Consider the following 22,184-nt stretch of genomic DNA (forward strand, 5'->3'; position numbering starts at 1 on the left):
TCCTATTGTGATACCATGAGGTCCTATTGTGATACCATGAGGTCCTACTGTGATACCATGAGGTCCTATTACCATGAGGTCCTATTGTGATACCATGAGGTCCTATTACCATGAGGTCCTATTGTGATACCATGAGGTCCTATTGTGATACCATGAGGTCCTACTGTGATACCATGAGGTCGTGATACCATGAGGTCCTATTGTGATACCATGAGGTCCTATTGTGATACCATGAGGTCCTATTACCATGAGGTCCTATTGTGATACCATGAGGTCCTATTGTGATACCATGAGGTCCTACTGTGATACCATGAGGTCCTATTGTGATACCATGAGGTCGTGATACCATGAGGTCGTGATACCATGAGGTCCTATTGTGATACCATGAGGTCCTATTGTGATACCAGGAGGTCCTATTGTGATACCATGAGGTCCTATTGTGATACCATGAGGTCCTATTGTGATACCATGAGGTCCTACTGTGATACCATGAGGTCCTATTGTGATACCATGAGGTCCTACTGTGATACCATGAGGTCCTATTGTGATACCATGAGGTCCTACTGTGATACCATGAGGTCCTATTGTGATACCATGAGGTCCTACTGTGATACCATGAGGTCCTATTGTGATACCATGAGGTCCTATTGTGATACCATGAGGTCCTATTGTGATACCATGAGGTCCTATTGTGATACCATGAGGTCCTATTGTGATACCATGAGGTCCTACTGTGATACCATGAGGTCCTATTGTGATACCATGAGGTCCTATTGTGATACCATGAGGTCCTATTGTGATACCATGAGGTCCTATTACCATGAGGTCCTATTGTGATACCATGAGGTCCTACTGTGATACCATGAGGTCCTATTGTGATACCATGAGGTCCTATTGTGATACCATGAGGTCCTATTGTGATACCAGGAGGTCCTATTACCATGAGGTCCTATTGTGATACCATGAGGTCCTACTGTGATACCATGAGGTCCTATTACCATGAGGTCCTACTGTGATACCATGAGGTCCTATTGTGATACCATGAGGTCCTATTGTGATACCATGAGGTCCTATTGTGATACCATGAGGTCCTATTACCATGAGGTCCTATTGTGATACCATGAGGTCCTACTGTGATACCATGAGGTCCTATTGTGATACCATGAGGTCCTACTGTGATACCATGAGGTCCTATTGTGATACCATGAGGTCCTATTGTGATACCATGAGGTCCTATTGTGATACCATGAGGTCCTACTGTGATACCATGAGGTCCTATTGTGATACCAGGAGGTCCTATTACCATGAGGTCCTATTACCATGAGGTCCTATTGTGATACCATGAGGTCCTATTGTGATACCAGGAGGTCCTATTACCATGAGGTCCTATTACCATGAGGTCCTATTGTGATACCATGAGGTCCTATTACCATGAGGTCGTGATACCATGAGGTCCTATTGTGATACCAGGAGGTCCTATTGTGATACCATGAGGTCCTATTGTGATACCATTTGGTCCTATTGTGATACCATGAGGTCCTATTGTGATACCATTAGGTCCTATTGTGATACCATGTGATGCCATGTCATACCATGTGATACCATGTCATAGCTATGTGGTCCCATTGTAATACCATGTCATACCATGTGATACCATGTCATACCGTGAATACCATGTGAGGGAGGCAGGTAGCCTAGCGCTTCAGAGCATTGGGCCATTAACCAAAAGGTCACAGGTTCGAATCAGAGAGTCTGCTAAATGACTCACTACTGTAGTGACTCTGGATAAGAGTGTCTGCTAAATGACTCACTACTGTAGTGGCTCTGGATCAGAGAGTCTGCTAAATGACTCACTACTGTAGTGACTCTGGATAAGAGAGTCTGCTAAATGACTCACTACTGTAGTGACTCTGGATCAGAGAGTCTGCTAAATGACTCACTACTGTAGTGACTCTGGATAAGAGAGTCTGCTAAATGACTCACTACTGTAGTGGCTCTGGATCAGAGAGTCTGCTAAATGACTCACTACTGTAGTGACTCTGGATAAGAGAGTCTGCTAAATGACTCACTACTGTAGTGGCTCTGGATCAGAGAGTCTGCTAAATGACTCACTACTGTAGTGACTCTGGATAAGAGAGTCTGCTAAATGACTCACTACTGTAGTGGCTCTGGATCAGAGAGTCTGCTAAATGACTCACTACTGTAGTGTCTCTGGATAAGAGAGTCTGCTAAATGACTCACTACTGTAAGTGTCTCTGGATAAGAGAGTCTGCTAAATGACTCACATGTAAATGTCCTATTGTAACAGTGTGGAGCATCTCTGAAAGATTCTAGGATCTTTTCTGTGTATTTGTTCCACACTGCGCTTCAGTCAGTACATGTTGGGTCCCAAAGACTTTCCTCCCCCTGCCTGGGGTGTCAGGTGGGCTGATTCACCCCAACAGAGAGGGGCCAGAGAGAGAGAGAGGGGCCAGAGAGAGAGAGGGGGGCCAGAGAGAGAGAGGGGGGCCAGAGAGAGAGAGGGGGGCCAGGGAGAGAGAGGGGCCAGAGAGAGAGAGAGGGGCCAGAGAGAGAGAGGGGGGCCAGAGAGAGAGAGGGGGGCCAGAGAGAGAGAGGGGGGCCAGGGAGAGAGAGGGGCCAGAGAGAGAGGGGAGAGAGAGGGGGGCCAGAGAGAGAGGGGCCAGAGAGAGAGGGGTCTAGAGAGAGAGGGGGGCCAGAGAGAGAGAGGGGCCAGAGAGAGAGAGAGGGGGGCCAGAGAGACAGAGGGGGGCCAGAGAGAGAGGGGGCAGAGAGAGGGGCTGGTAGTAAGTGAGCAGCAGTCATGTTTTGGGAGGGATGGGATGGATGGATAGCAGCCAGGGGGAGGTGGGGAGACTGGGCTGCCTCAAGGTCCTCCAGAGGAGGTGAGGTGTAGAGATCACAGACTGGGTTTCCCGAACATCCTCCTACATTCCATGACCCCTGCTCCTGGGGGCCGGTCACAGTTGTGTGTCAGCTTCACCTGGCTGGGGCTGAGGCGGTCGTAAGCAACCTTGTACTCACGATCAAACGCTTCTGGAACAGAGAAGCAAGGTAAGGGTTAGTTTACAGTCACTATTACTGATCATGATGTGGTTGTTTAACCTACTAGGCGACCATGATGGGAGAATACAACAGGGTTACTAGGCGACCATGATGGTAGAATACAACAGGGTTACTAGGCGACCATGATGGTAGAATACAACAGGGTTACTAGGCGACCATGATGGTAGAATACAACAGGGTTACTAGGCGACCATGATGGTAGAATACAACAGGGTTACTAGGCGACCATGATGGTAGAATACAACAGGGTTACTAGGCGACCATGATGGTAGAATACAACAGGGTTACTTAGCGACCATGATGGTAGAATACAACAGGGTTACTTAGCGACCATGATGGTAGAATACAACAGGGTTACTAGGCGACCATGATGGTAGAATACAACAGGGTTACTAGGCGACCATGATGGTAGAATACAACAGGGTTACTAGGCGACCATGATGGTAGAATATAACAGGGTTACTAGGCAACCATGATGGTAGAATACAACAGGGTTACTAGGCGACCATGATGGTAGAATACAACAGGGTTACTTAGCGACCATGAAGGTAGAATACAACAGGGTTACTTAGCGACCATGATGGTAGACTACAACATGGTTACTTAGTGACCATGAAGGTAGAATACAACAGGGTTACTTAGCGACCATGAAGGTAGAATACAACAAGGTTACTTAGCGACCATGATGGTAGAAATCAACAGGGTTACTTAGAGACCATGATGGTAGAATACAACAGGGTAACTTAGCAACCATGATGGTAGATTACAACAGGGTTACTTAGCGACCATGATGGAAGATAACAACAGGGTTACTTAGCGACCATGATGGTAGAATACAACAGGCTTACTTAGCGACCATGATGGAAGAATACAACAGGGTTACTTAGCGACCATGATGGTAGAATACAACAGGGTTACTTAGCGACCATGATGGGAGAATATAACAGGCTTACTTAGCGACCATGATGGGAGAATACAACAGGGTTACTTAGCGACCATGATGGTAGACTACAACAGGGTTACTTAGCGACCATGATGGGAGAATACAACAGGGTTACTTAGCGACCATGATGGTAGAATACAACAGGGTTACTTAGCGACCATGATGGGAGAATACAACAGACACAGAATCAGACTGTAAAGCAACACACATACACATACTGTACACAAGGATTATGTGTTGTAGATATGTGGTAATAGAGTAGTGGCTAAGGGAACACACTTAATACGTTTTGAAAGTGTTATAAAATGTAATGTCATGTAATAATTTAAATTGTACATAACTGCCTTAATTTTGCTGGACCCCAGGAAGAGTAGCTGCTGCCTTGGCAGGAACTAATGGGGATCCATAATAAACCCCAGGAAGAGTAGCTGCTGCCTTGGCAGGAACTAATGGGGATCCATAATAAACCCCAGGAAGAGTAGCTGCAGCCTTGGCAGGAACTAATGGGGATCCATAATAAACCCCAGGAAGAGTAGCTGCTGCCTTGGCAGGAACTAATGGGGATCCATAATAAACCCCAGGAAGAGTAGCTGCTGCCTTGGCAGGAACTAATGGGGATCCATATTAAACCCCAGGAAGAGTAGCTGTTGCCTTGGCAGGAACTAATGGGGATCCATAATAAACCCCAGGAAGAGTAGCTGCTGCCTTGGCAGGAACTAATGGGGATCCATAATAAACCCCAGGAAGAGTAGCTGCTGCCTTGGTAGGAACTAATGGGGATCCATAATAAACCCCAGGAAGAGTAGCTGCCTCGGCAGGAACTAATGTGGATCCATAATAAACCCCAGGAAGAGTAGCTGCTGCCTTGGCAGGAACTAATGGGGATCCATAATAAACCCCCAGGAAGAGTAGCTGCTGCCTTGGCAGGAACTAATGGGGATCCATAATAAACCCCAGGAAGAGTAGCTGCTGTCTTGGCAGGAACTAATGGTGATCCATAATAAACCCCAGGAAGAGTAGCTGCTGCCTTGACAGGAACTAATGGGGATCCATAATAAACCCCAGGAAGAGTAGCTGCTGCCTTGGCAGGAACTAATGGGGATCCATAAGAAACCCCAGGAAGAGTAGCTGCTGCCTTGGCAGGAACTAATGGGGATCCATAATAAACCTCAGGAAGAGTAGCTGCTGCCTTGACAGGAACTAATGGGGATCCATAATAAACCCCAGGAAGAGTAGCTGCTGCCTTGGCAGGAACTAATGGGGATCCATAATAAACCCCAGGAAGAGTAGCTGCTCTCTTGGCAGGAACTAATGGGGATCCATAATAAACCCCAGGAAGAGTAGCTGCTGCCTTGGCAGGAACTAATGGGGATCCATAATAAACCCCAGTAAGAGTAGCTGCTGCCTTGGCAGGAACTAATGGGGATCCATAATAAACCCCAGGAAGAGTAGCTGCTGCCTTGGCAGAACTAATGGTGATCCATAATAAACCCCAGGAAGAGTAGCTGCTGCCTTGGCAGGAACTAATGGGGATCCATAATAAACCCCAGGAAGAGTAGCTGCTGCCTTGGCAGGAACTAATGGGGATCCATAATAAACCACAGGAAGAGTAGCTGCTGCCTTGGCAGGAACTAATGGGGATCCATAATAAACCCCAGGAAGAGTAGCTGCTGCCTTGGCAGGAACTAATGGGGATCCATAATAAACCCCAGGAAGAGAAGCTGCAGCCTTGGCAGGAACTAATGGGGATCCATAATAAACCCCAGGAAGAGTAGCTGCCTTGGCAGGAACTAATGGGGGTCCATAATAAACCCCAGGAAGAGTAGCTGCTGCCTTGACAGGAACTAATGGAGATCCATAATAAACCCCAGAAAGAGTAGCTGCTGCCTTAGCAGGAATGAATGGGGATCCATAATAAACCCCAGGAAGAGTAGCTGCTGCCTTGGCAGGAACTAATGGGGATCCATAATAAACCCCAGGAAGAGTAGCTGCTGCCTTGGCAGGAACTAATGGGGATCCATAATAAACCCCAGGAAGAGTAGCTGCTGCCTTGGCAGGAACTAATGGGGATCCATAATAAACCCCAGGAAGAGTAGCTGCTGCCTTGGCAGGAACTAATGGGGATCCATAATAAACCCCAGGAAGAGTAGCTGCTGCCTTGGCAGGAACTAATGGGGATCCATAATAAACCCCAGGAAGAGTAGCTGCAGCCTTGGCAGGAACTAATGGGGATCCATAATAAACCCCAGGAAGAGTAGCTGCCTTGGCAGGAACTAATGGGGATCCATAATAAACCCCAGGAAGAGTAGCTGCTGCCTTGACAGGAACTAATGGAGATCCATAATAAACCCCAGGAAGAGTAGCTGCTGCCTTAGCAGGAATGAATGGGGATCCATAATAAACCCCAGGAAGAGTAGCTGCTGCCTTGGCAGGAACTAATGGGGATCCATAATAAACCCCAGGAAGAGTAGCTGCTGCCTTGGCAGGAACTAATGGGGATCCATAATAAACCCCAGGAAGAGTAGCTGCTGCCTTGGTAGGAACTAATGGGGATCCATAATAAACCCCAGGAAGAGTAGCTGCCTTGGCAGGAACTAATGTGGATCCATAATAAACCCCAGGAAGAGTAGCTGCTGCCTTGGCAGGAACTAATGGGGATCCATAATAAACCCCCAGGAAGAGTAGCTGCTGCCTTGGCAGGAACTAATGGGGATCCATAATAAACCCCAGGAAGAGTAGCTGCTGTCTTGGCAGGAACTAATGGGGATCCATAATAAACCCCAGGAAGAGTAGCTGCTGCCTTGGCAGGAACTAATGGGGATCCATAATAAACCCCAGGAAGAGTAGCTGCTGCCTTGACAGGAACTAATGGGGATCCATAATAAACCCCAGGAAGAGTAGCTGCTGCCTTGGCAGGAACTAATGGGGATCCATAATAAACCCCAGGAAGAGTAGCTGCTCTCTTGGCAGGAACTAATGGGGATCCATAATAAACCCCAGGAAGAGTAGCTGCTGCCTTGGCAGGAACTAATGGGGATCCATAATAAACCCCAGTAAGAGTAGCTGCTGCCTTGGCAGGAACTAATGGGGATCCATAATAAACCCCAGGAAGAGTAGCTGCTGCCTTGGCAGAACTAATGGTGATCCATAATAAACCCCAGGAAGAGTAGCTGCTGCCTTGGAAGGAACTAATGGGGATCCATAATAAACCCCAGGAAGAGTAGCTGCTGCCTTGGCAGGAACTAATGGGGATCCATAATAAACCACAGGAAGAGTAGCTGCTGCCTTGGCAGGAACTAATGGGGATCCATAATAAACCCCAGGAAGAGTAGCTGCTGCCTTGGCAGGAACTAATGGGGATCCATAATAAACCCCAGGAAGAGTAGCTGCAGCCTTGGCAGGAACTAATGGGGATCCATAATAAACCCCAGGAAGAGTAGCTGCCTTGGCAGGAACTAATGGGGATCCATAATAAACCCCAGGAAGAGTAGCTGCTGCCTTGACAGGAACTAATGGAGATCCATAATAAACCCCAGGAAGAGTAGCTGCTGCCTTAGCAGGAATGAATGGGGATCCATAATAAACCCCAGGAAGAGTAGCTGCTGCCTTGGCAGGAACTAATGGGGATCCATAATAAACCCCAGGAAGAGTAGCTGCTGCCTTGGCAGGAACTAATGGGGATCCATAATAAACCCCAGGAAGAGTAGCTGCTGCCTTGGCAGGAACTAATGGGGATCCATAATAAACCCCAGGAAGAGTAGCTGCTGCCTTGGCAGGAACTAATGGGGATCCATAATAAACCCCAGGAAGAGTAGCTGCTGCCTTGGCAGGAACTAATGGGGATCCATAATAAACCCCAGGAAGAGTAGCTGCTGCCTTGGCAGGAACTAATGGGGATCCATAATAAACCCCAGGAAGAGTAGCTGCAGCCTTGGCAGGAACTAATGGGGATCCATAATAAACCCCAGGAAGAGTAGCTGCCTTGGCAGGAACTAATGGGGATCCATAATAAACCCCAGGAAGAGTAGCTGCTGCCTTGACAGGAACTAATGGAGATCCATAATAAACCCCAGGAAGAGTAGCTGCTGCCTTAGCAGGAATGAATGGGGATCCATAATAAACCCCAGGAAGAGTAGCTGCTGCCTTGGCAGGAACTAATGGGGATCCATAATAAACCCCAGGAAGAGTAGCTGCTGCCTTGGCAGGAACTAATGGGGATCCATAATAAACCCCAGGAAGAGTAGCTGCTGCCTTGGCAGGAACTAATGGGGATCCATAATAAACCCCAGGAAGAGTAGCTGCTGCCTTGGCAGGAACTAATGGGGATCCATAATAAACCCCAGGAAGAGTAGCTGCTGCCTTGGCAGGAACTAATGGGGATCCATAATAAACCCCAGGAAGAGTAGCTGCAGCCTTGGCAGGAACTAATGGGGATCCATAATAAACCCCAGGAAGAGTAGCTGCCTTGGCAGGAACTAATGGGGATCCATAATAAACCCCAGGAAGAGTAGCTGCTGCCTTGACAGGAACTAATGGAGATCCATAATAAACCCCAGGAACAGTAGCTGCTGCCTTAGCAGGAATGAATGGGGATCCATAATAAACCCCAGGAAGAGTAGCTGCTGCCTTGGCAGGAACTAATGGGGATCCATAATAAACCCCAGGAAGAGTAGCTGCTGCCTTGGCAGGAACTAATGGGGATCCATAATAAACCCCAGGAAGAGTAGCTGCTGCCTTGGCAGGAACTAATGGGGATCCATAATAAACCCCAGGAAGAGTAGCTGCAGCCTTGGCAGGAACTAATGGGGATCCATAATAAACCCCAGGAAGAGTAGCTGCCTTGGCAGGAACTAATGGGGATCCATAATAAACCCCAGGAAGAGTAGCTGCTGCCTTGACAGGAACTAATGGAGATCCATAATAAACCCCAGGAAGAGTAGCTGCTGCCTTAGCAGGAATGAATGGGGATCCATAATAAACCCCAGGAAGAGTAGCTGCTGCCTTGGCAGGAACTAATGGGGATCCATAATAAACCCCAGGAAGAGTAGCTGCTGCCTTGGCAGGAACTAATGGGGATCCATAATAAACCCCAGGAAGAGTAGCTGCTGCCTTGGCAGGAACTAATGGGGATCCATAATAAACCCCAGGAAGAGTAGCTGCTGCCTTGGCAGGAACTAATGGGGATCCATAATAAACCCCAGGAAGAGTAGCTGCTGCCTTGGCAGGAACTAATGGGGATCCATAATAAACCCCAGGAAGAGTAGCTGCCTTGGCAGGAACTAATGGGGATCCATAATAAACCCCAGGAAGAGTAGCTGCCTTGGCAGGAACTAATGGGGATCCATAATAAACCCCAGGAAGAGTAGCTGCTGCCTTGACAGGAACTAATGGAGATCCATAATAAACCCCAGGAAGCGTAGCTGCTGCCTTGACAGGAACTAATGGGGATCCATAATAAACCCCAGGAAGAGTAGCTGCTGCCTTAGCAGGAACTATTGGGGATCCATAATAAACCCCAGGAAGAGTAGCTGCTGCCTTGGCAGGAACTAATGGGGATCCATAATAAACCCCAGGAAGAGTAGCTGCTGCCTTGGCAGGAACTAATGGGGATCCATATTAAACCCCAGGAAGAGTAGCTGTTGCCTTGGCAGGAACTAATGGGGATCCATAATAAACCCCAGGAAGAGTAGCTGCTGCCTTGGCAGGAACTAATGGGGATCCATAATAAACCCCAGGAAGAGTAGCCGCTGCCTTGGTAGGAACTAATGGGGATCCATAATAAACCCCAGGAAGAGTAGCTGCCTTGGCAGGAACTAATGTGGATCCATAATAAACCCCAGGAAGAGTAGCTGCTGCCTTGGCAGGAACTAATGGGGATCCATAATAAACCCCAGGAAGAGTAGCTGCTGTCTTGGCAGGAACTAATGGTGATCCATAATAAACCCCAGGAAGAGTAGCTGCTGCCTTGACAGGAACTAATGGGGATCCATAATAAACCCCAGGAAGAGTAGCTGCTGCCTTGGCAGGAACTAATGGGGATCCATAATAAACCCCAGGAAGAGTAGCTGCTGCCTTGGCAGGAACTAATGGGGATCCATAATAAACCCCAGGAAGAGTAGCTGCTGCCTTGGCAGGAACTAATGGGGATCCATAATAAACCCCAGGAAGAGTAGCTGCTGCCTTGGCAGGAACTAATGGGGATCCATAATAAACCCCAGGAAGAGTAGCTGCTCTCTTGGCAGGAACTAATGGGGATCCATAATAAACCCCAGGAAGAGTAGCTGCTGCCTTGGCAGGAACTAATGGGGATCCATAATAAACCCCAGTAAGAGTAGCTGCTGCCTTGGCAGGAACTAATGGGGATCCATAATAAACCCCAGGAAGAGTAGCTGCTGCCTTGGCAGAACTAATGGTGATCCATAATAAACCCCAGGAAGAGTAGCTGCTGCCTTGGCAGGAACTAATGGGGATCCATAATAAACCCCAGGAAGAGTAGCTGCTGCCTTGGCAGGAACTAATGGGGATCCATAATAAACCACAGGAAGAGTAGCTGCTGCCTTGGCAGGAACTAATGGGGATCCATAATAAACCCCAGGAAGAGTAGCTGCTGCCTTGGCAGGAACTAATGGGGATCCATAATAAACCCCAGGAAGAGTAGCTGCAGCCTTGGCAGGAACTAATGGGGATCCATAATAAACCCCAGGAAGAGTAGCTGCCTTGGCAGGAACTAATGGGGATCCATAATAAACCCCAGGAAGAGTAGCTGCTGCCTTGACAGGAACTAATGGAGATCCATAATAAACCCCAGGAAGAGTAGCTGCTGCCTTAGCAGGAATGAATGGGGATCCATAATAAACCCCAGGAAGAGTAGCTGCTGCCTTGGCAGGAACTAATGGGGATCCATAATAAACCCCAGGAAGAGTAGCTGCTGCCTTGGCAGGAACTAATGGGGATCCATAATAAACCCCAGGAAGAGTAGCTGCTGCCTTGGCAGGAACTAATGGGGATCCATAATAAACCCCAGGAAGAGTAGCTGCTGCCTTGGCAGGAACTAATGGGGATCCATAATAAACCCCAGGAAGAGTAGCTGCTGCCTTGGCAGGAACTAATGGGGATCCATAATAAACCCCAGGAAGAGTAGCTGCTGCCTTGGCAGGAACTAATGTGGATCCATAATAAACCCCAGGAAGAGTAGCTGCTGCCTTGGCAGGAACTAATGGGGATCCATAATAAACCCCAGGAAGAGTAGCTGCAGCCTTGGCAGGAACTAATGGGGATCCATAATAAACCCCAGGAAGAGTAGCTGCCTTGGCAGGAACTAATGGGGATCCATAATAAACCCCAGGAAGAGTAGCTGCTGCCTTGACAGGAACTAATGGAGATCCATAATAAACCCCAGGAAGAGTAGCTGCTGCCTTAGCAGGAATGAATGGGGATCCATAATAAACCCCAGGAAGAGTAGCTGCTGCCTTGGCAGGAACTAATGGGGATCCATAATAAACCCCAGGAAGAGTAGCTGCTGCCTTGGCAGGAACTAATGGGGATCCATAATAAACCCCAGGAAGAGTAGCTGCTGCCTTGGCAGGAACTAATGGGGATCCATAATAAACCCCAGGAAGAGTAGCTGCTGCCTTGGCAGGAACTAATGGGGATCCATAATAAACCCCAGGAAGAGTAGCTGCTGCCTTGGCAGGAACTAATGGGGATCCATAATAAACCCCAGGAAGAGTAGCTGCTGCCTTGGCAGGAACTAATGGGGATCCATAATAAACCCCAGGAAGAGTAGCTGCTGCCTTGGCAGGAACTAATGGGGATCCATAATAAACCCCAGGAAGAGTAGCTGCCTTGGCAGGAACTAATGGGGATCCATAATAAACCCCAGGAAGAGTAGCTGCTGCCTTTACAGGAACTAATGGAGATCCATAATAAACCCCAGGAAGCGTAGCTGCTGCCTTGACAGGAACTAATGGGGATCCATAATAAACCCCAGGAAGAGTAGCTGCTGCCTTGGCAGGAACTATTGGGGATCCATAATAAACCCCAGGAAGAGTAGCTGCTGCCTTGGCAGGAACTAATGGGGATCCATAATAAACCCCAGGAAGAGTAGCTGCTGCCTTGGCAGGAACTAATGGGGATCCATAATAAACCCCAGGAAGAGTAGCTGCTGCCTTGGCAGGAACTAATGGGGATCCATAATAAACCCCAGGAAGAGTAGCTGCTGCCTTGGCAGGAACTAATGGGGATCCATAATAAACCCCAGGAAGAGTAGCTGCTGCCTTGGCAGGAACTAATGGGGATCCATAATAAACCCCAGGAAGAGTAGCTGCTGCCTTGGCAGGAACTAATGGGGATCCATAATAAACCCCAGGAAGAGTAGCTGCTGCCTTGGCAGGAACTAATGGGGATCCATAATAAACCCCAGGAAGAGTAGCTGCAGCCTTGGCAGGAACTAATGGGGATCCATAATAAACCCCAGGAAGAGTAGCTGCCTTGGCAGGAAGTAATGGGGATCCATAATAAACCCCAGGAAGAGTAGCTGCTGCCTTGACAGGAACTAATGGAGATCCATAATAAACCCCAGGAAGAGTAGCTGCTGCCTTAGCAGGAATGAATGGGGATCCATAATAAACCCCAGGAAGAGTAGCTGCTGCCTTGGCAGGAACTAATGGGGATCCATAATAAACCCCAGGAAGAGTAGCTGCTGCCTTGGCAGGAACTAATGGGGATCCATAATAAACCCCAGGAAGAGTAGCTGCTGCCTTGGCAGGAACTAATGGGGATCCATAATAAACCCCAGGAAGAGTAACTGCAGCCTTGGCAGGAACTAATGGGGATCCATAATAAACCCCAGGAAGAGTAGCTGCCTTGGCAGGAACTAATGGGGATCCATAATAAACCCCAGGAAGAGTAGCTGCTGCCTTGACAGGAACTAATGGAGATCCATAATAAACCCCAGGAAGAGTAGCTGCTGCCTTAGCAGGAATGAATGGGGATCCATAATAAACCCCAGGAAGAGTAGCTGCTGCCTTGGCAGGAACTAATGGGGATCCATAATAAACCCCAGGAAGAGTAGCTGCTGCCTTGGCAGGAACTAATGGGGATCCATAATAAACCACAGGAAGAGCAGCTGCTGCCTTGGCAGGAACTAATGGGGATCCATAATAAACCCCAGGAAGAGTAGCTGCTGCCTTGGCAGGAACTAATGGGGATCCATAATAAACCCCGGGAAGAGTAGCTGCTGCCTTGGCAGGAACTAATGGGGATCCATAATAAACCCCAGGAAGAGTAGCTGCCTTGGCAGGAACTAATGGGGATCCATAATAAACCCCCAGGAAGAGTAGCTGCTGCCTTGGCAGGAACTAATGGGGATCCATAATAAACCCCAGGAAGAGTAGCTGCTGTCTTGGCAGGAACTAATGGTGATCCATAATAAACCCCAGGAAGAGTAGCTGCTGCCTTGACAGGAACTAATGGGGATCCATAATAAACCCCAGGAAGAGTAGCTGCTGCCTTGGCAGGAACTAATGGGGATCCATAATAAACCCCAGGAAGAGTAGCTGCTGCCTTGGCAGGAACTAATGGGGATCCATAATAAACCCCAGGAAGAGTAGCTGCTCTCTTGGCAGGAACTAATGGGGATCCATAATAAACCCCAGGAAGAGTAGCTGCTGCCTTGGCAGGAACTAATGGGGATCCATAATAAACCCCAGTAAGAGTAGCTGCTGCCTTGGCAGGAACTAATGGGGATCCATAATAAACCCCAGGAAGAGTAGCTGCTGCCTTGGCAGAACTAATGGTGATCCATAATAAACCCCAGGAAGAGTAGCTGCTGCCTTGGCAGGAACTAATGTGGATCCATAATAAACCCCATGAAGAGTAGCTGCTGCCTTGGCAGGAACTAATGGGGATCCATAATAAACCCCAGGAAGAGTAGCTGCAGCCTTGGCAGGAACTAATGGGGATCCATAATAAACCCCAGGAAGAGTAGCTGCTGCCTTGGCAGGAACTAATGGGGATCCATAATAAACCCCAGGAAGAGTAGCTGCTGCCTTGGCAGGAACTAATGGGGATCCATAATAAACCCCAGGAAGAGTAGCTGCCTTGGCAGGAACTAATGGGGATCCATAATAAACCCCAGGAAGAGTAGCTGCTGCCTTTACAGGAACTAATGGAGATCCATAATAAACCCCAGGAAGCGTAGCTGCTGCCTTGACAGGAACTAATGGGGATCCATAATAAACCCCAGGAAGAGTAGCTGCTGCCTTGGCAGGAACTATTGGGGATCCATAATAAACCCCAGGAAGAGTAGCTGCTGCCTTGGCAGGAACTAATGGGGATCCATAATAAACCCCAGGAAGAGTAGCTGCTGCCTTGGCAGGAACTAATGGGGATCCATAATAAACCCCAGGAAGAGTAGCTGCTGCCTTGGCAGGAACTAATGGGGATCCATAATAAACCCCAGGAAGAGTAGCTGCTGCCTTGGCAGGAACTAATGGGGATCCATAATAAACCCCAGGAAGAGTAGCTGCTGCCTTGGCAGGAACTAATGGGGATCCATAATAAACCCCAGGAAGAGTAGCTGCTGCCTTGGCAGGAACTAATGGGGATCCATAATAAACCCCAGGAAGAGTAGCTGCTGCCTTGGCAGGAACTAATGGGGATCCATAATAAACCCCAGGAAGAGTAGCTGCAGCCTTGGCAGGAACTAATGGGGATCCATAATAAACCCCAGGAAGAGTAGCTGCCTTGGCAGGAAGTAATGGGGATCCATAATAAACCCCAGGAAGAGTAGCTGCTGCCTTGACAGGAACTAATGGAGATCCATAATAAACCCCAGGAAGAGTAGCTGCTGCCTTAGCAGGAATGAATGGGGATCCATAATAAACCCCAGGAAGAGTAGCTGCTGCCTTGGCAGGAACTAATGGGGATCCATAATAAACCCCAGGAAGAGTAGCTGCTGCCTTGGCAGGAACTAATGGGGATCCATAATAAACCCCAGGAAGAGTAGCTGCTGCCTTGGCAGGAACTAATGGGGATCCATAATAAACCCCAGGAAGAGTAACTGCAGCCTTGGCAGGAACTAATGGGGATCCATAATAAACCCCAGGAAGAGTAGCTGCCTTGGCAGGAACTAATGGGGATCCATAATAAACCCCAGGAAGAGTAGCTGCTGCCTTGACAGGAACTAATGGAGATCCATAATAAACCCCAGGAAGAGTAGCTGCTGCCTTAGCAGGAATGAATGGGGATCCATAATAAACCCCAGGAAGAGTAGCTGCTGCCTTGGCAGGAACTAATGGGGATCCATAATAAACCCCAGGAAGAGTAGCTGCTGCCTTGGCAGGAACTAATGGGGATCCATAATAAACCACAGGAAGAGCAGCTGCTGCCTTGGCAGGAACTAATGGGGATCCATAATAAACCCCAGGAAGAGTAGCTGCTGCCTTGGCAGGAACTAATGGGGATCCATAATAAACCCCGGGAAGAGTAGCTGCTGCCTTGGCAGGAACTAATGGGGATCCATAATAAACCCCAGGAAGAGTAGCTGCCTTGGCAGGAACTAATGGGGATCCATAATAAACCCCCAGGAAGAGTAGCTGCTGCCTTGGCAGGAACTAATGGGGATCCATAATAAACCCCAGGAAGAGTAGCTGCTGTCTTGGCAGGAACTAATGGTGATCCATAATAAACCCCAGGAAGAGTAGCTGCTGCCTTGACAGGAACTAATGGGGATCCATAATAAACCCCAGGAAGAGTAGCTGCTGCCTTGGCAGGAACTAATGGGGATCCATAATAAACCCCAGGAAGAGTAGCTGCTGCCTTGGCAGGAACTAATGGGGATCCATAATAAACCCCAGGAAGAGTAGCTGCTCTCTTGGCAGGAACTAATGGGGATCCATAATAAACCCCAGGAAGAGTAGCTGCTGCCTTGGCAGGAACTAATGGGGATCCATAATAAACCCCAGTAAGAGTAGCTGCTGCCTTGGCAGGAACTAATGGGGATCCATAATAAACCCCAGGAAGAGTAGCTGCTGCCTTGGCAGAACTAATGGTGATCCATAATAAACCCCAGGAAGAGTAGCTGCTGCCTTGGCAGGAACTAATGTGGATCCATAATAAACCCCAGGAAGAGTAGCTGCTGCCTTGGCAGGAACTAATGGGGATCCATAATAAACCCCAGGAAGAGTAGCTGCAGCCTTGGCAGGAACTAATGGGGATCCATAATAAACCCCAGGAAGAGTAGCTGCCTTGGCAGGAACTAATGGGGATCCATAATAAACCCCAGGAAGAGTAGCTGCTGCCTTGACAGGAACTAATGGAGATCCATAATAAACCCCAGGAAGAGTAGCTGCTGCCTTAGCAGGAATGAATGGGGATCCATAATAAACCCCAGGAAGAGTAGCTGCTGCCTTGGCAGGAACTAATGGGGATCCATAATAAACCCCAGGAAGAGTAGCTGCTGCCTTGGCAGGAACTAATGGGGATCCATAATAAACCCCAGGAAGAGTAGCTGCTGCCTTGGCAGGAACTAATGGGGATCCATAATAAACCCCAGGAAGAGTAGCTGCTGCCTTGGCAGGAACTAATGGGGATCCATAATAAACCCCAGGAAGAGTAGCTGCTGCCTTGGCAGGAACTAATGGGGATCCATAATAAACCCCAGGAAGAGTAGCTGCTGCCTTGGCAGGAACTAATGGGGATCCATAATAAACCCCAGGAAGAGTAGCTGCTGCCTTGGCAGGAACTAATGGGGATCCATAATAAACCCCAGGAAGAGTAGCTGCTGCCTTGGCAGGAACTAATGGGGATCCATAATAAACCCCAGGAAGAGTAGCTGCCTTGGCAGGAACTAATGGGGATCCATAATAAACCCCAGGAAGAGTAGCTGCTGCCTTTACAGGAACTAATGGAGATCCATAATAAACCCCAGGAAGCGTAGCTGCTGCCTTGACAGGAACTAATGGGGATCCATAATAAACCCCAGGAAGAGTAGCTGCTGCCTTGGCAGGAACTATTGGGGATCCATAATAAACCCCAGGAAGAGTAGCTGCTGCCTTGGCAGGAACTAATGGGGATCCATAATAAACCCCAGGAAGAGTAGCTGCTGCCTTGGCAGGAACTAATGGGGATCCATAATAAACCCCAGGAAGAGTAGCTGCTGCCTTGGCAGGAACTAATGGGGATCCATAATAAACCCCAGGAAGAGTAGCTGCTGCCTTGGCAGGAACTAATGGGGATCCATAATAAACCCCAGGAAGAGTAGCTGCTGCCTTGGCAGGAACTAATGGGGATCCATAATAAACCCCAGGAAGAGTAGCTGCTGCCTTGGCAGGAACTAATGGGGATCCATAATAAACCCCAGGAAGAGTAGCTGCTGCCTTGGCAGGAACTAATGGGGATCCATAATAAACCCCAGGAAGAGTAGCTGCAGCCTTGGCAGGAACTAATGGGGATCCATAATAAACCCCAGGAAGAGTAGCTGCCTTGGCAGGAAGTAATGGGGATCCATAATAAACCCCAGGAAGAGTAGCTGCTGCCTTGACAGGAACTAATGGAGATCCATAATAAACCCCAGGAAGAGTAGCTGCTGCCTTAGCAGGAATGAATGGGGATCCATAATAAACCCCAGGAAGAGTAGCTGCTGCCTTGGCAGGAACTAATGGGGATCCATAATAAACCCCAGGAAGAGTAGCTTCTGCCTTGGCAGGAACTAATGGGGATCCATAATAAACCCCAGGAAGAGTAGCTGCTGCCTTGGCAGGAACTAATGGGGATCCATAATAAACCCCAGGAAGAGTAACTGCAGCCTTGGCAGGAACTAATGGGGATCCATAATAAACCCCAGGAAGAGTAGCTGCCTTGGCAGGAACTAATGGGGATCCATAATAAACCCCAGGAAGAGTAGCTGCTGCCTTGACAGGAACTAATGGAGATCCATAATAAACCCCAGGAAGCGTAGCTGCTGCCTTGACAGGAACTAATGGGGATCCATAATAAACCCCAGGAAGAGTAGCTGCTGCCTTAGCAGGAACTATTGGGGATCCATAATAAACCCCAGGAAGAGTAGCTGCTGCCTTGGCAGGAACTAATGGGGATCCATAATAAACCCCAGGAAGAGTAGCTGCTGCCTTGGCAGGAACTAATGGGGATCCATATTAAACCCCAGGAAGAGTAGCTGTTGCCTTGGCAGGAACTAATGGGGATCCATAATAAACCCCAGGAAGAGTAGCTGCTGCCTTGGCAGGAACTAATGGGGATCCATAATAAACCCCAGGAAGAGTAGCCGCTGCCTTGGTAGGAACTAATGGGGATCCATAATAAACCCCAGGAAGAGTAGCTGCCTTGGCAGGAACTAATGTGGATCCATAATAAACCCCAGGAAGAGTAGCTGCTGCCTTGGCAGGAACTAATGGGGATCCATAATAAACCCCAGGAAGAGTAGCTGCTGTCTTGGCAGGAACTAATGGTGATCCATAATAAACCCCAGGAAGAGTAGCTGCTGCCTTGACAGGAACTAATGGGGATCCATAATAAACCCCAGGAAGAGTAGCTGCTGCCTTGGCAGGAACTAATGGGGATCCATAATAAACCCCAGGAAGAGTAGCTGCTGCCTTGGCAGGAACTAATGGGGATCCATAATAAACCCCAGGAAGAGTAGCTGCTGCCTTGGCAGGAACTAATGGGGATCCATAATAAACCCCAGGAAGAGTAGCTGCTGCCTTGGCAGGAACTAATGGGGATCCATAATAAACCCCAGGAAGAGTAGCTGCTCTCTTGGCAGGAACTAATGGGGATCCATAATAAACCCCAGGAAGAGTAGCTGCTGCCTTGGCAGGAACTAATGGGGATCCATAATAAACCCCAGTAAGAGTAGCTGCTGCCTTGGCAGGAACTAATGGGGATCCATAATAAACCCCAGGAAGAGTAGCTGCTGCCTTGGCAGAACTAATGGTGATCCATAATAAACCCCAGGAAGAGTAGCTGCTGCCTTGGCAGGAACTAATGGGGATCCATAATAAACCCCAGGAAGAGTAGCTGCTGCCTTGGCAGGAACTAATGGGGATCCATAATAAACCACAGGAAGAGTAGCTGCTGCCTTGGCAGGAACTAATGGGGATCCATAATAAACCCCAGGAAGAGTAGCTGCTGCCTTGGCAGGAACTAATGGGGATCCATAATAAACCCCAGGAAGAGTAGCTGCAGCCTTGGCAGGAACTAATGGGGATCCATAATAAACCCCAGGAAGAGTAGCTGCCTTGGCAGGAACTAATGGGGATCCATAATAAACCCCAGGAAGAGTAGCTGCTGCCTTGACAGGAACTAATGGAGATCCATAATAAACCCCAGGAAGAGTAGCTGCTGCCTTAGCAGGAATGAATGGGGATCCATAATAAACCCCAGGAAGAGTAGCTGCTGCCTTGGCAGGAACTAATGGGGATCCATAATAAACCCCAGGAAGAGTAGCTGCTGCCTTGGCAGGAACTAATGGGGATCCATAATAAACCCCAGGAAGAGTAGCTGCTGCCTTGGCAGGAACTAATGGGGATCCATAATAAACCCCAGGAAGAGTAGCTGCTGCCTTGGCAGGAACTAATGGGGATCCATAATAAACCCCAGGAAGAGTAGCTGCTGCCTTGGCAGGAACTAATGGGGATCCATAATAAACCCCAGGAAGAGTAGCTGCTGCCTTGGCAGGAACTAATGTGGATCCATAATAAACCCCAGGAAGAGTAGCTGCTGCCTTGGCAGGAACTAATGGGGATCCATAATAAACCCCAGGAAGAGTAGCTGCAGCCTTGGCAGGAACTAATGGGGATCCATAATAAACCCCAGGAAGAGTAGCTGCCTTGGCAGGAACTAATGGGGATCCATAATAAACCCCAGGAAGAGTAGCTGCTGCCTTGACAGGAACTAATGGAGATCCATAATAAACCCCAGGAAGAGTAGCTGCTGCCTTAGCAGGAATGAATGGGGATCCATAATAAACCCCAGGAAGAGTAGCTGCTGCCTTGGCAGGAACTAATGGGGATCCATAATAAACCCCAGGAAGAGTAGCTGCTGCCTTGGCAGGAACTAATGGGGATCCATAATAAACCCCAGGAAGAGTAGCTGCTGCCTTGGCAGGAACTAATGGGGATCCATAATAAACCCCAGGAAGAGTAGCTGCTGCCTTGGCAGGAACTAATGGGGATCCATAATAAACCCCAGGAAGAGTAGCTGCTGCCTTGGCAGGAACTAATGGGGATCCATAATAAACCCCAGGAAGAGTAGCTGCTGCCTTGGCAGGAACTAATGGGGATCCATAATAAACCCCAGGAAGAGTAGCTGCTGCCTTGGCAGGAACTAATGGGGATCCATAATAAACCCCAGGAAGAGTAGCTGCCTTGGCAGGAACTAATGGGGATCCATAATAAACCCCAGGAAGAGTAGCTGCTGCCTTTACAGGAACTAATGGAGATCCATAATAAACCCCAGGAAGCGTAGCTGCTGCCTTGACAGGAACTAATGGGGATCCATAATAAACCCCAGGAAGAGTAGCTGCTGCCTTGGCAGGAACTATTGGGGATCCATAATAAACCCCAGGAAGAGTAGCTGCTGCCTTGGCAGGAACTAATGGGGATCCATAATAAACCCCAGGAAGAGTAGCTGCTGCCTTGGCAGGAACTAATGGGGATCCATAATAAACCCCAGGAAGAGTAGCTGCTGCCTTGGCAGGAACTAATGGGGATCCATAATAAACCCCAGGAAGAGTAGCTGCTGCCTTGGCAGGAACTAATGGGGATCCATAATAAACCCCAGGAAGAGTAGCTGCTGCCTTGGCAGGAACTAATGGGGATCCATAATAAACCCCAGGAAGAGTAGCTGCTGCCTTGGCAGGAACTAATGGGGATCCATAATAAACCCCAGGAAGAGTAGCTGCTGCCTTGGCAGGAACTAATGGGGATCCATAATAAACCCCAGGAAGAGTAGCTGCAGCCTTGGCAGGAACTAATGGGGATCCATAATAAACCCCAGGAAGAGTAGCTGCCTTGGCAGGAAGTAATGGGGATCCATAATAAACCCCAGGAAGAGTAGCTGCTGCCTTGACAGGAACTAATGGAGATCCATAATAAACCCCAGGAAGAGTAGCTGCTGCCTTAGCAGGAATGAATGGGGATCCATAATAAACCCCAGGAAGAGTAGCTGCTGCCTTGGCAGGAACTAATGGGGATCCATAATAAACCCCAGGAAGAGTAGCTGCTGCCTTGGCAGGAACTAATGGGGATCCATAATAAACCCCAGGAAGAGTAGCTGCTGCCTTGGCAGGAACTAATGGGGATCCATAATAAACCCCAGGAAGAGTAACTGCAGCCTTGGCAGGAACTAATGGGGATCCATAATAAACCCCAGGAAGAGTAGCTGCCTTGGCAGGAACTAATGGGGATCCATAATAAACCCCAGGAAGAGTAGCTGCTGCCTTGACAGGAACTAATGGAGATCCATAATAAACCCCAGGAAGAGTAGCTGCTGCCTTAGCAGGAATGAATGGGGATCCATAATAAACCCCAGGAAGAGTAGCTGCTGCCTTGGCAGGAACTAATGGGGATCCATAATAAACCCCAGGAAGAGTAGCTGCTGCCTTGGCAGGAACTAATGGGGATCCATAATAAACCACAGGAAGAGCAGCTGCTGCCTTGGCAGGAACTAATGGGGATCCATAATAAACCCCAGGAAGAGTAGCTGCTGCCTTGGCAGGAACTAATGGGGATCCATAATAAACCCCGGGAAGAGTAGCTGCTGCCTTGGCAGGAACTAATGGGGATCCATAATAAACCCCAGGAAGAGTAGCTGCCTTGGCAGGAACTAATGGGGATCCATAATAAACCCCCAGGAAGAGTAGCTGCTGCCTTGGCAGGAACTAATGGGGATCCATAATAAACCCCAGGAAGAGTAGCTGCTGTCTTGGCAGGAACTAATGGTGATCCATAATAAACCCCAGGAAGAGTAGCTGCTGCCTTGACAGGAACTAATGGGGATCCATAATAAACCCCAGGAAGAGTAGCTGCTGCCTTGGCAGGAACTAATGGGGATCCATAATAAACCCCAGGAAGAGTAGCTGCTGCCTTGGCAGGAACTAATGGGGATCCATAATAAACCCCAGGAAGAGTAGCTGCTC

At 48.6% G+C, this 22,184-nt stretch overlaps 1 protein-coding gene across 1 annotated transcript in view; it reads right to left on the reverse strand.

Moving 5' to 3' along the window:
• Positions 1 to 729: 729 nt before the first annotated feature.
• The window catches only part of LOC139578017 (C-myc promoter-binding protein-like), a gene marked incomplete at its 5' end in the record, with an annotated part of 33,350 nt that continues 11,895 nt past the window's right edge, over positions 730 to 22,184 (reverse strand). Inside the window, 1 exon segment of the mRNA XM_071405152.1 lies at positions 730 to 3,054. Coding sequence (XP_071261253.1) covers positions 2,918 to 3,054 — 137 coding nt within the window.

This window comes from Salvelinus alpinus, chromosome 6 (genome assembly GCF_045679555.1).
Source record: "Salvelinus alpinus chromosome 6, SLU_Salpinus.1, whole genome shotgun sequence".
Taxonomy (NCBI): domain Eukaryota; kingdom Metazoa; phylum Chordata; class Actinopteri; order Salmoniformes; family Salmonidae; genus Salvelinus; species Salvelinus alpinus.